Source organism: Amaranthus tricolor, chromosome 15 (genome assembly GCF_026212465.1).
Source record: "Amaranthus tricolor cultivar Red isolate AtriRed21 chromosome 15, ASM2621246v1, whole genome shotgun sequence".
NCBI classification, from domain to species: domain Eukaryota; kingdom Viridiplantae; phylum Streptophyta; class Magnoliopsida; order Caryophyllales; family Amaranthaceae; genus Amaranthus; species Amaranthus tricolor.
In genome coordinates this window covers 834,483-848,169 of record NC_080061.1, presented here as the reverse complement: position 1 = coordinate 848,169, position 13,687 = coordinate 834,483, and the positions used below count along the sequence as shown (strand labels likewise).

At 32.3% G+C, this 13,687-nt stretch overlaps 1 protein-coding gene and 1 pseudogene across 1 annotated transcript; one reads left to right on the top strand and one right to left on the bottom strand.

Moving 5' to 3' along the window:
* Positions 1–4,184: 4,184 nt before the first annotated feature.
* On the bottom strand, positions 4,185–8,575 carry LOC130801727 (pyruvate decarboxylase 2-like; annotated as a pseudogene).
* A 1,547-nt stretch (positions 8,576–10,122) lies between these two features.
* On the top strand, positions 10,123–12,027 carry LOC130801726 (uncharacterized). The gene is made up of 3 exons (XM_057665610.1): positions 10,123–10,485; positions 10,664–11,824; positions 11,998–12,027. The coding sequence occupies exons 1-3, from the start codon at positions 10,123–10,125 to the stop codon at positions 12,025–12,027; spliced, it is 1,554 nt and encodes a 517-aa protein (XP_057521593.1).
* Positions 12,028–13,687: the final 1,660 nt, after the last annotated feature.

The following is a 13,687-nucleotide window of genomic DNA, read 5'->3' as shown; positions in this document are numbered from 1 at the left end:
AAAGGTGATATTTTTAAAAAAATTAGATAGATCAATTGTGTAATGTTTTCTGTTATATATAATATATATAAATTTATTATCATATCACAAGTTTCTATAATATATAATTAAAAATATAATAATTACTTTGAGATTTTTATATGTAGAATATATAACATTTAAATTAAATGGAATTGAGGGAGTAATAAACTTGTTATTAATTGTTATTTGATTAACTAGAGAAATTATAGGTACAATAAAAAAATAAAATTTTGGTAAAAATAAGAAAAAATTACCTAAATAATTCAACATTTACTCGATTTTACTACAATAATCTCAACTATTGATTAACCATGAATAATCTAAACTATTAGGCCACCCTAAGTTGCACTAAAATGAACACGGACACAGACACGACACGAGTACGGGAAAACGCCAACTTAAAAATGGCGGACATGGGGACACGAAAATGGTAATATAATAAATATATCAAATTAAAGATAATTTTACAATCTTTCATTTGATATATGTACATAAACACTTTAAAAACATAAAATTCACATAAAATGCAAATAAGTACCAAATAAACAACATGAGTATTTAAAAATAGTCATAAAAACCCTACTCCATTCTTGGCCGTTCCATATGCAGCTCCCATACCTATAATCAAATATTCAATTTCCCATCATCAAATTAAACCTAGATCTAAAAATATTTAGACTCTAATCAAACTAAAAACAGAAGAACACTTGAAAAAGAAAGCCTAGGGTTTGATGACTAACAAGAGAAGACGAGAGCGGCAGCAACCTCGAGGAAGCCGAAGAAAGGAGCAGTTTCATCGCCATTAAAGACTGCAGTAGACATTATTGAATTGCTTGGATCTGGAATAGAGAAGGTACAACAATGGCTTCATTAGGTGGATTATTGGAGTTGATTTGTTGTTCGATTCGAACAACCCACAGGGCAGCACCGAGTTCGAGTGTTCGCCTGTGATGGAGGAGCAGCCGGCGGTGGCGTGGTGCGGGAGTGCGACAGTGGAGCGGGAATTCGAGTGTACTACTGTACTGTTCATCTGTTTTCGATTTTTTTTTTTTTAAAAAAAAAAACACGTGTCCTTGCCGTATCCCTTCCGTGTCCTTGCCGTGTCCGGAAAAATATTAAAATATTAGACACTTCATTTTGCGTGTCGTACACGGATTTTTGTGTGTCCGTGTCTGACGCACGACACGTGTGTCAAGTGACGTGTCCGTGTTTCCTAGAGGCCACCTATCCCAAAGCATTGTTGTGCAAAGTATGACTTGTTTTGTAGGTAAATTAACACGAAAAAAGGAAAAATAAAATGAAATAATTAAAATAATTAAAAAAGAAAAAAATAGAATTCCCTTCCCCTACCTCAAGCACTGCCAGTTCTACAATCCTTCCTCCGGTTCCTCACCTCACTATCACCTTACCCTCCACATGCCTCAAAGAGAAATGCTGATTGTTAAAGATTCTATTGAAGGAAATCCTTGTGCATTTGACATGGAAGTAATGTAGAATTTCTCTCATAAGTATAATTTTTATATATTTGCCATCATTGCTCTAATCTACCTTGAGATGGGATGGAGGGGTGGCAGGTGGGGAGGGTTAGGGTGAGGGATGCGATGGGGGGAGAGGGAGGGGGTGGGAGTGGCGGTGAGGGGAAGGGTAGGGAGAGGGTTGCGGTGGGGGGAGGGGTGGCGGTGATGGAGGGGTTTGTGTAATCAATTTTTTTTCTTGTAATTTTTCAATTAATTTTTTTTGTAATTTCTGATTCTATTTTAATTTATTTTTTTTTAAAATTTACTTGTTACAAGTGGTAACCGGTCACCCTAGTATACTCTTGACAAATGTCCCTTAAAGTTCGGATTATTAATAATTAATCCATAGTTTGGATTATTGTAAGGAAATTAGGAGTTCGGATTATTAATAATTAATCCATAGTTTGGATGGATTATTGTAAGGAAATTAGGTGAAAGTTGAATTATTGTAGGTAATTTTTTTTCAAAATAATTGATTAAACTAATTTGGATTAAACATTGGAAGGATAAAATTTTATCCAAAATAATGCTAATCTTGTACAATGATTTCAAATTTTGGTAGCTAATTGATTTTCCACATTATTGATGAAGAGGTTTGAATATTTAGTATTTATTGAAACTTAAAAAAAACTTCTAATAATACTAGTTGTGCCTGTTAGCTAGAAGTATTTTATTTAGAATAAAATGAGAAAAACAGAAATATGGAGTATCTTATTTCTATGTGGACTGTATTACATTATTATTATTATTATTATTATTATTATTATTATTGGATAAAGAAAAATTTTCATTAATTCAGAAACAAAACAGTATAAAATAGTACTACTAACAAGAGAATCATCTCTCTAATTTATATCAGCATAAAAGAAACGCATATCTTTTAGGATGAGTTTCCTGACTCTTACTCTTCATACGTATAAGAGGAAACAGAAATCGAGAAAAGACAAAAGTAAATAATTATATTATTATTATTATTATTATTATTATTATTATTATTATTTAGGAAATTTGGACAATTCAACTTTTATTTGACCATGGAGGATATGTAGTATAGTAATATGTATGTGCTTTCCCTATATGGCTATATCACATCAGTCATTAGGAAAGTGGTCCGCCACAACATGGAAAACAAACTAATTGAAAAACAAGTAGTATTTTGTTGGGGAAAAACAAAAACAAATCAACAAAAATTGACAGCATATATATGTGGATGTTTAGTGATGACAAATGCCATTGCAATTTGGGTTGAATTAAATGAATAATTTTTTGATCACAGGATAATGGTCATGTAAAAAAGTGTTACTTACTTCAAATACTTAACAATGTCAAAGCTAGTGTTGGAATTTTGAGATGGCCACAAACTGAATCCTTTTGGACTAATTAAAATTTGAATTCTTTTGACTTATGGGTTTAAAATTTATTTGGAATTGCCCGAACTTTGACATAATCTTAGGGTTTTAGTCTCATTTTTTGAGACTCATTAAATCTTATTTTGGGTCTAATTTTGAACACAAATGTTTGTATTAGACAGTCTCACCATGAGACATGTCTTATATTTGGGTTAAATAGCCCAATAATACAAATTTTTAACTTATATGTTTTTTATTTAAAAATCGTCTAATCGTAAAACGGTCTCATATAAGACGGGCTGAATTTTGAAAAAATAATGGGTATGAGTAGTATGGGGCTAAGGTTTTTATTATCAAATTTAAACTTAACTCGATCCATGATCTTACATATGTTTAATTTTTGACTCATTTTATAATCATTTGGGCTCATTTAAACCCTAGATTAGACCATAGACCAATAGCAAACCTAATTAGACATTAAAAATTTATAAAGTAAAGAGTAAGAATAATTAATAAAGACTTATTTAGGATCATATATACATCAAACCCAGTAAGTCTAATAGATCAAACTCAAATCCAATTCATAAACATTCCAAATTTAATTGGAGTTGTGCGGATAGATTCTGAACAGGTTAGGTTCAGTAGTGCTTGATCTTAAATTGAATTGCACTGGTAACAATATTTGCATTGATTGAGTAAAGATTAGAACAAGAATTGGAAAACGTGGATTGACTATGATGAATAATCAAATAGATCTTATAAATAAAACATAAATTTGTACATTGAATTATAATAGTGAACCTCATTTATCACTGAAATAGAATTAATGCTACAAAAAATTAATTTAACTTACTAAAAGTTATTTGAATTGAGTTTATTCGACTTTAAAATAAGTAAAATAAACCTAGTTATTTATCCAAATGAAATCATTAGTTCAATTTTAAATGAATAACAATATCAACTACTCTTATAATAGACTCTCGAAACAAATTTATGTTTTTATGAGTTACATTTATGAGCTATTTTTATGATTTACATTGCAATGTAAGCCGGGTAGAGTTGGCTCACATCCACTTAGATTGACTGGGCCGAATCAAGATAATCCACTCAGCGGTCTTAACTTTCAATTATTTTGTTGAGAAATGTACCCAAAAATATTCATTTTACGTGGCATACAAGTAGGTTGAAAGATGATATAACGTTAAAATTGCCAAACTTAAATTTTGCAATCAGAAAATACATAAATGTGGGAAGACAAAATTGAAGTTGTACAATCCAAGTAAGAAAAATCCAAGTCCTACTGAGGATTTGGAGGCCGACTGTTGGCAGCAGAGACTCTGGAACTCCATTCCAGAAGCTCTTTGCTTGTATCATCCTTGTGCACTACAACCTCGATGAAGCATAGACAATCCGACTTAGGTCCAGTCGCAATGTCGATTGCTTCCACGAGTTGCTCTTCATTTACAACCTGATGAACAATTATACTTAAGAGACCGACCAAAATACACAAAATTTTTAAGCCTTGTTTATGTTATACTCCATGTCCTAGATGTTATAGGGGCCATAAAAAAACTAACAGCCAGTCTTATATGAGACCATTCATCATGAGGTGGGTAAATACAAACGGTCTATTAGTAAGAAAAGACAAAAAAAAGAAAAAAAACAATAAAAACTGAATTTCTACTTGTGCAGAAAAAATAAAATAACAAATAGTTTGGGCTGACCAAATTAAAATCGTCTCACAGTGAGACGACTTCAGTAGAGAAATAGTGAAAAAACTAAACTATCAAAAATAATGTGAATATATAATATTATCTGGCCAAGTTGGTAGTTAAAGCCCAAAATATGGGTTAAATTGAACACAAAAATATGGGTGAGACCGTCTCACTAGTGAGACGCATCTTATTGGGTCGATCCAATTGCATATTTTTTTTTACCAATTTCATAAATTAAAATGTCAATTACAAAACTTAAAAGACCAATTTCAATGTTTGAAATTGACATTTTAAGTCATGAAATTTAACACTTTTAAAACTTAATAGATCAATTTCAATACTTGAAAAACCATTTTTAAGACTTAAAAGACCAATTGTAGGGCATTAAATTCCCATTTGAACTTTAAAATATGATGACTCAAACTTTAAAGTTGATATTAAAAACTTTAAAATTGACCTTTTAATTCTTAAAATTGGATTTTTAAGTCATTGTCCTTTTAAGTCTTAAAATTAGTATGTCAGCATATTTTAAAAAATTATTGGATCTGGATCAATTGCACGACTAAGACCGTCTCACAAAAGAGTGACTGTAAATTGAATTGGATTTATTATCAATATCAACATATAATCCCGAGATGACACACTTCCTAAACCATATAGCAATGAAAAAAAAGGGCTTCAATGAGTTATAAAGTATGCATACCATTTTTAATTCATGGATGTGGGATAAATAATGTAAACAATATGTTATATTCTCTATTAGATATATAAGATGACCAAAGTAAATATTCTGAGTTTCAGTACAAACCTTAGCAGTCCAGCACTTTCCTTCACCATCATGAATGGCATCAACAAGTGCAGTGTAGTTCCAATTTTTGGTGACATTGTAAGGACCATCATGAATCTCAACCTCTATGGTGTATCCTCCATTGTTAATTAGGAAGATAATAGATTTTTGTCCACATCGCAACATAGTGGATACATCTTGTGCAGTCACCTAATAAGCAAACCAACAACTTTGATGAGAAAACTATTAAAACAAACAAATACAAGGGTCTGTACAGAATCGAGCATCCACACTAGCTGAAAGGGCTCTTGTATAGGGAAACGTGATAAAATATATAACATATCTTATGGTTACAACTATCCGCTTAAACTTTTTAGTTGAATTAGTCTCTAGACATATATATATGTACAACTATCCGGATCAGGGTAAAAATGAAAATAATTTGATAATTATGTGCCTTTTCATTAAGGGACCCTATTGTTTTATATCAAATCTTCTAAGACCTGCTTCATTTGATATTTGAGGCCCCTTATTTTTGGGCGTTAATGTTTAGATATATTTAACATGCCCAGAATCTCCTCGGACTAGAATGGAATATGCATGTTTTAGCTAGATACAAAACAGATTTACAAATTGAAAGATTGTTTTTTACCTGAAAACTTCCATCTCCAAGTACTCGCTTCTCTGGTACAGCTTGGGCATAGCCAAGAGTAGCACCAACAGACCAACCAATTGAATATTGATGCATGTTGCATCTGAAACTCGTACCTGAAAACTCAAATCCATCTCTAAAAAGTCCAAAAAAAAAAGAGCAGAAAATTATTAAAAATGAGCAAAAAGATCATTCACATTACAAAACATACCCACAACCCTCAGGCAACCTTAACTTTTGGCAATTGAACCATGAATCGCCTGTCTCGGCTATAACAGCAGTATCACTTCTCAACATATCTTGAATATGCTGGAACATTACATCCACTCTAAGTGGCTCATAAGGATCACTCTTAAGAGGCTTGCCTTCGGGTATAAAAATCCTGCTGTAATTCTTATATGCAGTGCCATTTTTGTTGATTCGTCTAGCCAATTCCTGTAAGAAATCTTTCATCATGACACAGCCGAATGTAGGCCCATTTCCGATCACTACCCTATTAGGCTGCACGATGATTGCCTTTTCTTTTTTGAGAAGTAGTGAATACCCGACTGAGCTGTAGTCGTTGAAGATTGGACCAGCAAATAAATATGCATCAGCTGACTCGACAATTTCAGCACAAAATGCTGTGCTGACTGCTCCCCAGTAAGTGCCTATGAAATGTGCATGGTGCTCGGGGACTAAGCCTTTTGCGGAGGGCATCACTGATAAGGCGAAACCAGAAGCATCGGCTAAATCCACAAAGGCATCAGAAGCTTTTGCAACACGCAATTTCGGGCCACCTACCAAGACTGGCTTTACAGCCTTGTTGAGGAATTCAGCTGCTGCTTCCACTGCAGCATGTAAGCCCATTTTATTACTCAACCTGCATTAAAGAAAATAGAGTTCTTGTAAAAGACCATGACAGATTTCCGGAATGATCTATAGTGGTTTTGAGCACATATAAGGTGTCCGATCATACAAGACCCATAAAATTAAGGAACTTCAAATATTAGTTTTTATTACTTATATTACTTTTGCTTTAGTCTAATTGTTTGTTTTAGACCAAAGTATAAAATAAAACCCGGGCTTAAATTTTTTCGTATAATTTTGCTTCGCCCCTGGACTATGCTAACAAAATAAAAGGGTTGACAAAGATTATTGTATGAGACATGTCTATAAGAGAAGCCTAATTAATGTCGACTATTTTAAATAAACCTAATTAACAAAATAAATCGCGGTATCAATCAACTCGTGAGCATCCTCAAGATTGTTCACCACAGCCTACATTGTTCGTCCCAAAACAATCAGATTCACCATGGTCATCATCAGAAGAAAAGCAAAAATTTAGACTAGAATTAGGGTGAAATAGCTAATACACTAGAAGATGCCAATAACTAGTAGTCCCCTTGCGTAATGTTAGAGTATAACATAGTTATTGACATAGTATCAGAGTCCATAGTAAGCGGTCACGAGTTTGAATCTCGATCATTCTTTATATAGAATGGAATATTAAGTGTTAGGTATGAGGAGGACATGTGGTGCATTTATACTTGTAGTCGAGCTCTCGTGTGCGTCAAGGAATCAATCCAACCAAAAGCTTAAGTCGTTGATCGATACATGTTATATATTCTAACCACTGTATATATATATACGTAGGATCAAATATGAAAGATTTTCAAATGATAAGGGTGAGAAGGATTTTTGTTTAATTTTGTTTGGTTACTATATATACAAAAAGGATACTATGTTATAAATTAAGAACATTTTAAAAATTATTTCATTTCTGTGTAACATAGTTACTTTTACAATTATGAGTTTTTGGCTAATCGTAATCATAGATTTTATTTATTTTAGTGAAATCAAGGGTGTAGAGTCCTTCTTACCCTTCTTATTTTCAACCCCTTCTCAATGGATCCCTGGTGTGTGTGTGTATATATATATATATATATATATATATATATATATATATATATATATATATATATATATATATATATATATTCTTATTTTTAATCATACCCACATTATTATAGTAGTTTTTATTAATTTCTTAAAATCACACATTATACTAAAAAGTTTGAAAAATTCAAAGTGTAACAACTAAAGAGAATTGATCAAATAAACTTATTTATTGATTAAAGAAAAATGACATGACATTTAATCTTAACCAATATATCTACCATCAAATTATCTTTGTCCAGTATTTATTTATAGTTAGATGGAGTAAATTAAAGAATATAGGAAAATTTACCCAGAATAATCCAACCTATTTACGATTTTTCTACAATAATCCTAACTATTGATTAACCATGAATAATCCCAACTATTGACTCACTTAACCTGTGCTGTTGTTACTTTACCTACAACTGGTTTTATAGGTAAATTTATTATTTTTCCTTTTTTTTAAAATTAAAAAAAAAAACTTGCAACTACTCAATTACTCTCATTCATCTCTCCTATAAACCCATTCAAGTATCAATGTATCATATCCAATTTCTTCTGAAATTTTGAAGAAGTACAGCACAATTTCGCGAAGAAAACTCGATTACTCTCATCTCCAAGGTATTTGATGCTAGTCGACCTTTCAAATGGTAAGTGAAAGCTTTAAATTTCTGCAATTTTTTTTTAATCGAACCCTATATGATTCTGATTTTTTTTTAAATTTAATTGTTGTTAATAGGGTAGTTTATTTGATGAAGTTACTCTAAAATGGTGGTATGATGGGGTGTTCAAGAAAAATAAGGTTGGAGTAGAGTATGTGGGTGGATGTGTAAAACAATTAGTGTAGACCCAGACAAAATTTCTTGGTTTGAACTCAAAGGGATTGTTGAGCAAGATGTGGGTTACAAATCTCCCTTTACCCTATACTATTTGCATCCTACTTCTATGGCTTTTGAGGATGGGTTGAGGAAAATCAATGATGATGAATCTGTGGGTGAAATGGCTAAGGCTATTATTGAGTCTAAGGCAATAGATGTATATGTAGTGAATAATATGGATGATGACAACCTCACTAAATTACTAGGGAAAGCAACTGAAAACTTGGATGGAGACAATAGTTTATTGGTTTCAAGGAAGAAATTGACTCCTAGGAAGCCACATAAGAGTAAGACTCGTGGTCCCCACAAATTAACTAAGAAGCCTAACCCACCATCCATTTCAGATGCTTTAATTGAATTTGAAAACCAAGTTGCTGTGCAAAGTATTAACTCAGATCTTCCTTCAACCTCTATACTAGAAAATACTTGTAGATTTCTCCCCATTGAAAGTGGGCTTTCTGAAGATGAGCTGAACTTTCATAATGATTGGTTTGAGACTATTCCTAGTCCTGATGCAAAATTAAATGAGGCTATTGATGAAGTTAATGGAGGTGAAGATGAGGTACGTGAAGGAAGTGACGAAGTTTTTGAAGAAGGTGATGATAGTGAAGATCTGGACTATATTTTCTCAGATGAGGAAGATTGTGAAGGACATGAGTCACTGGATCTTGTATTAACTGAAGACTTGTCAGTGGAAGAGGATGATGGTGGTGTCCAATCTAATCTACAAATTGGTGAGTACCCTCTAAATGATGTACTTTCTGATTATGAAAATAGTGATGATGAAACTGAAACACCTGTTGTAGTTCATGATAAGACTGACTTTAGAAAGTTTAAATGGTGTGTTGGAATTGTGTTTGGTAATTCTTTAGAATTTAGACAAGCTGTTATTAAATATGCTGTTGCTCAAGGTAGAAATGTTACCATATGTGCGAGTGACAAAAAAAGATTGCAAAGGCTTGGAGTAAGATGTGTTAAGGGGTGTCCATTTAAGATTTTTGCTAGTTGGGATAAGAGGACAGCTTCTTATGTTGTAAAGACAGTTGATGGTACACATACATGTCAGAGGAATATGGATTCCAATAGGCAGTTTAAGGCCGCTTGGTGTGCTGAGGAGTTACTTGACTTGTTCAAAAGCAGACCACACATTCCATCTTCAGAAATTGTTGAAATCGTCAGGAAAAAAATATAGAATAATTATTACTAGAGGCTTTGCTTATAAGATTAAATATGCCGCACATAGAAAGTTGCATGGTTCAATGAAGCAACATTATTGCAAACTCATGAGTTATATACAAGCTTTGAACAATAGTAGCCCAAATAGCCAATTTTGTGTTGTCACCGATGAGAAGACAAAGCCACCTACATTCCAACGATTGTTTGTGTGTTTTGAAGGTGTTAAGGAAGGTTGGATTAATGGATGTAAGAGGGTTTTGTGCATTGATGGATGTTTCATCAAAACATTCTTGGGTGGGATGTTGCTTAGTGCAGTTGGAAGGGATTCGAACGAGCAAATGTATCCATTAGTATGTGCTGTGGTTGAAGGTGAAAATAATGATTCATGGCAGTGGTTCCTTGCTGAGCTTAAAAAATGTGTTCCACATGCGAATGGCACGGGATGGACTATCATTTCAGATGAACATCCGGTTAGTATACTGACATATAGCATATCATTGCATTCTGAGCTTAAACTGATGCATGTACTGCTGCACATCATTCCATATACTGCTGCATTCTGACTATCATTCCATATCATTGCACATTATGTTTACATTACAACATATACTAATTATAGCATATTCTGGTGCATACATTACATTGCAGATTATCTTAAGGGTTGTAAAGCTTGAACTACCAAATGCCGAACATAGGCATTGTGCGAGGCATATATACACCAATTGGAACAAGTCTTTCAAGGGTGAAGAAATGAAGTTATTATTTTGGAGGTGTGCAAAAGCTTACAATGAAGCTGATTTTTGCGAGGCAATTAGTGATATGGAAAAGGTAAACCCTCTTGCTGTCGAGGCGTTTAAGCTTGCAAATCCGCACCTGTTCTGTCGAGCTTATGTGAAGGTGGATTCCAGGTGTGATGTGATTTTGAGTAACATGGCAGAAATGTTCAATAATTATATCATGCACGCAAGATCAAAACACTTGATCGACATGCTTGATGACATTAGGACTATGTTAATGAAGAGACTAGCTACGAAGAAGGAACAATGTGCAACTAAATGGAGTGGAGTTTTATGTCCAAAAATACAAGCTTTATTAGACAAAGAGAAAGAAGAAGCTTCAAATTGTACTGTACTGCCATCAACACCTGCTGTTTTCCAAATTGCTCATCACATTGATGTTTTGCAAGTAGACATCGAAAAAAGGTCGTGCACTTGTAGAAAATGGGATCTAAAAGGGATACCTTGTTGCCATGGTGTTGCTGCCATATGTTACTTGAATAGAGATGTGGAGTCCTATGTGGATGAATCTTACACAAAAGCTGCATACATAAGGGCTTACGGAGGAAGCATAGCTCCTTGTGTAGGGGAGCGTTATTGGCCCAAAGTTAATGCGCCTATTGATCCACCTCTAATAAAAATTGGTCCTGGAAGACCAAGAAAGAGTAGAATAAAAAGTCCTTATGAAGACCCAAAGAAACCAGGGAAGCTCAGTAGACATGGCATGCAAATGAGCTGCGGCATTTGTAAATCCACTACGCACAACAAACGAAAGTGCCCTGAAAAAGGAAAATCCGTTGAAAATGAAGAACCAACATTGAAAAGAAGTAGAGGAAGACCAAGACATGAAGCAAATCCTACAACACCACAGTCACAACCATCGCGCCCATCCCATCATGATTTATCTGCAAATCCAGGTGCAATAGGAAGAGGTGGTAGAAGGATTCAAACAGGTCAAGGAAGTAGAGGTGGTTCTGTGACTGGTAGTCGTAGTAAAGGAAGTACACATGGTTTTGTTACTACCATCGAAACAGTAAGTTAACGAGGAAGGGGTAGACCACGAAAAGAAAGTCAATCCACACAAAATATTATCTTAACTCAGGCATCTGCAACAAACCAATGATGAATGTGTAGTTTGATAGTAGTTTAATTGTAATGTAACTACTTATTCCAACACTTATGAGCTTTTGGGAATGTAATATGCAGTGTGTATTTTTGGACAAATTTAGTATGTAAGGTTAATGATGAATGTAATTTGCATTTACATATTTAGCAAGTTCTATTTTCGCGACCCATTTCGAGCAATTTGTAGTTTGGCATTCACACCATGATTACATCTTGGGGTTTCTCTTGGAATTGAACTCCTACTTGAACAACAATTGGAATAAGTGATGCTTTTCATGAAAGAAATTAGAGATTAATTTGATGGAAAAGGAAAGTTAAAAAAAATGAATGATTAAGAAGCTGTTGCTGCTTCTCCATCAATGGAGGTCTTCAAAATATAAAGGGAATGAAGAAGGTGGAAGACGACTAACGGGCAGAAAATTACCTGCTGCACCGGTAAAAACAAAAGCAACAACAGCACAGATTAAGTGAGTCAATAGTTGGGATTATTCATGGTTAATCAATAGTTGGGATTATTGTAGGAAAATCGTGAATAGGTTGGATTATTCTGGGTAAATTTTCCAAGAATATATTGCATAACATATTGTTGACAATTTTCAAAATAACAGAGTTAATTTATATATATAACTGTCAGAATTAAGTGTAACACCCCGATATTTTTCCGATATATTAAATGATTTACTAGTAATATTATTATTATTATTCTTTTTAGAAGAGTATTTTTTTTATTATTATTTATTTTGTTAGTGGGTTAGATCATGAGATTTCAACTTTTAAGGCAATTAAAACCATTTTAAACCCAAACCTTTTTTCTAATCTATCTTTAATTTAAAAAAAATAATAATAAAAGAGGAATTTGAAAGGGTGGCCGGCCATATGGAGATTTTGGGGAAGATTGTAACTTCCATTTTGGTAATTGGATGGTTAAGGCAATTATCACAATTAAATCCCATAATTCCTTATTTAATTTCTTACCTTACATCCTTCATTTCAAAAACATTTGCAAGAAAAATAAACACTCCCAAATGCTCTAATCCTCACGTCTAAATCATCCATTGGTTCATCAATTTTGGTGTTTTGTTCTTGTGCAATTGTGAGTAATTCTTAACCTAGTTTTATTTTTAAGTTTTAACTTAAATTTCTATGATTTTTTTTTATGTGTGTGTTATTTTATAGTTTATGATTTGTACATGATTTAAAATTTATGTGTGAAAGTATGATATATTTTTTTATCTAAATTAATGTATGTTTTTTTAGGGTTTTAGATATGTTTATATGTGTGTGAAGGATTTGTTTGATGGATGATTGAAAAGTATATATATATATATATATATATATATATATATATATATATATATATATATATATACATACATATATATATATACATACATATATATATATACATACATATATATATATACATACATATATATATATACATATATATATATACATACATATATATATATACATATATATATATATATACATATATATATATAGATATATATATACATATATATATATATATATATATATATATATATATATATATATACATATATATATATATATATATATATATATATATATATATATATATATATATACATATATATACATATATATATATATATATATATATATATATATATATATATATATATATATATATATATATATATATATATATATATGGATGCTCATAAAAAAAATGTATGTGGTGTTAGAAAATTTATTTTTATTGATTAATAGGAGGAATTTATAA

Excerpts from the sequence above, each read along its gene's own strand:
- LOC130801726 (XM_057665610.1), top strand. The coding sequence starts at position 10,123 with ATGAGTTATATACAAGCTTTGAACAATAGTAGCCCAAATAGCCAATTT. Across the intron at positions 10,486-10,663 it reads TCATTTCAGATGAACATCCG|ATTATCTTAAGGGTTGTAAA; the intron begins GTTAGTATACTG and ends ATTACATTGCAG. Across the intron at positions 11,825-11,997 it reads TTGTTACTACCATCGAAACA|TGTGTATTTTTGGACAAATT; the intron begins GTAAGTTAACGA and ends TGTAATATGCAG.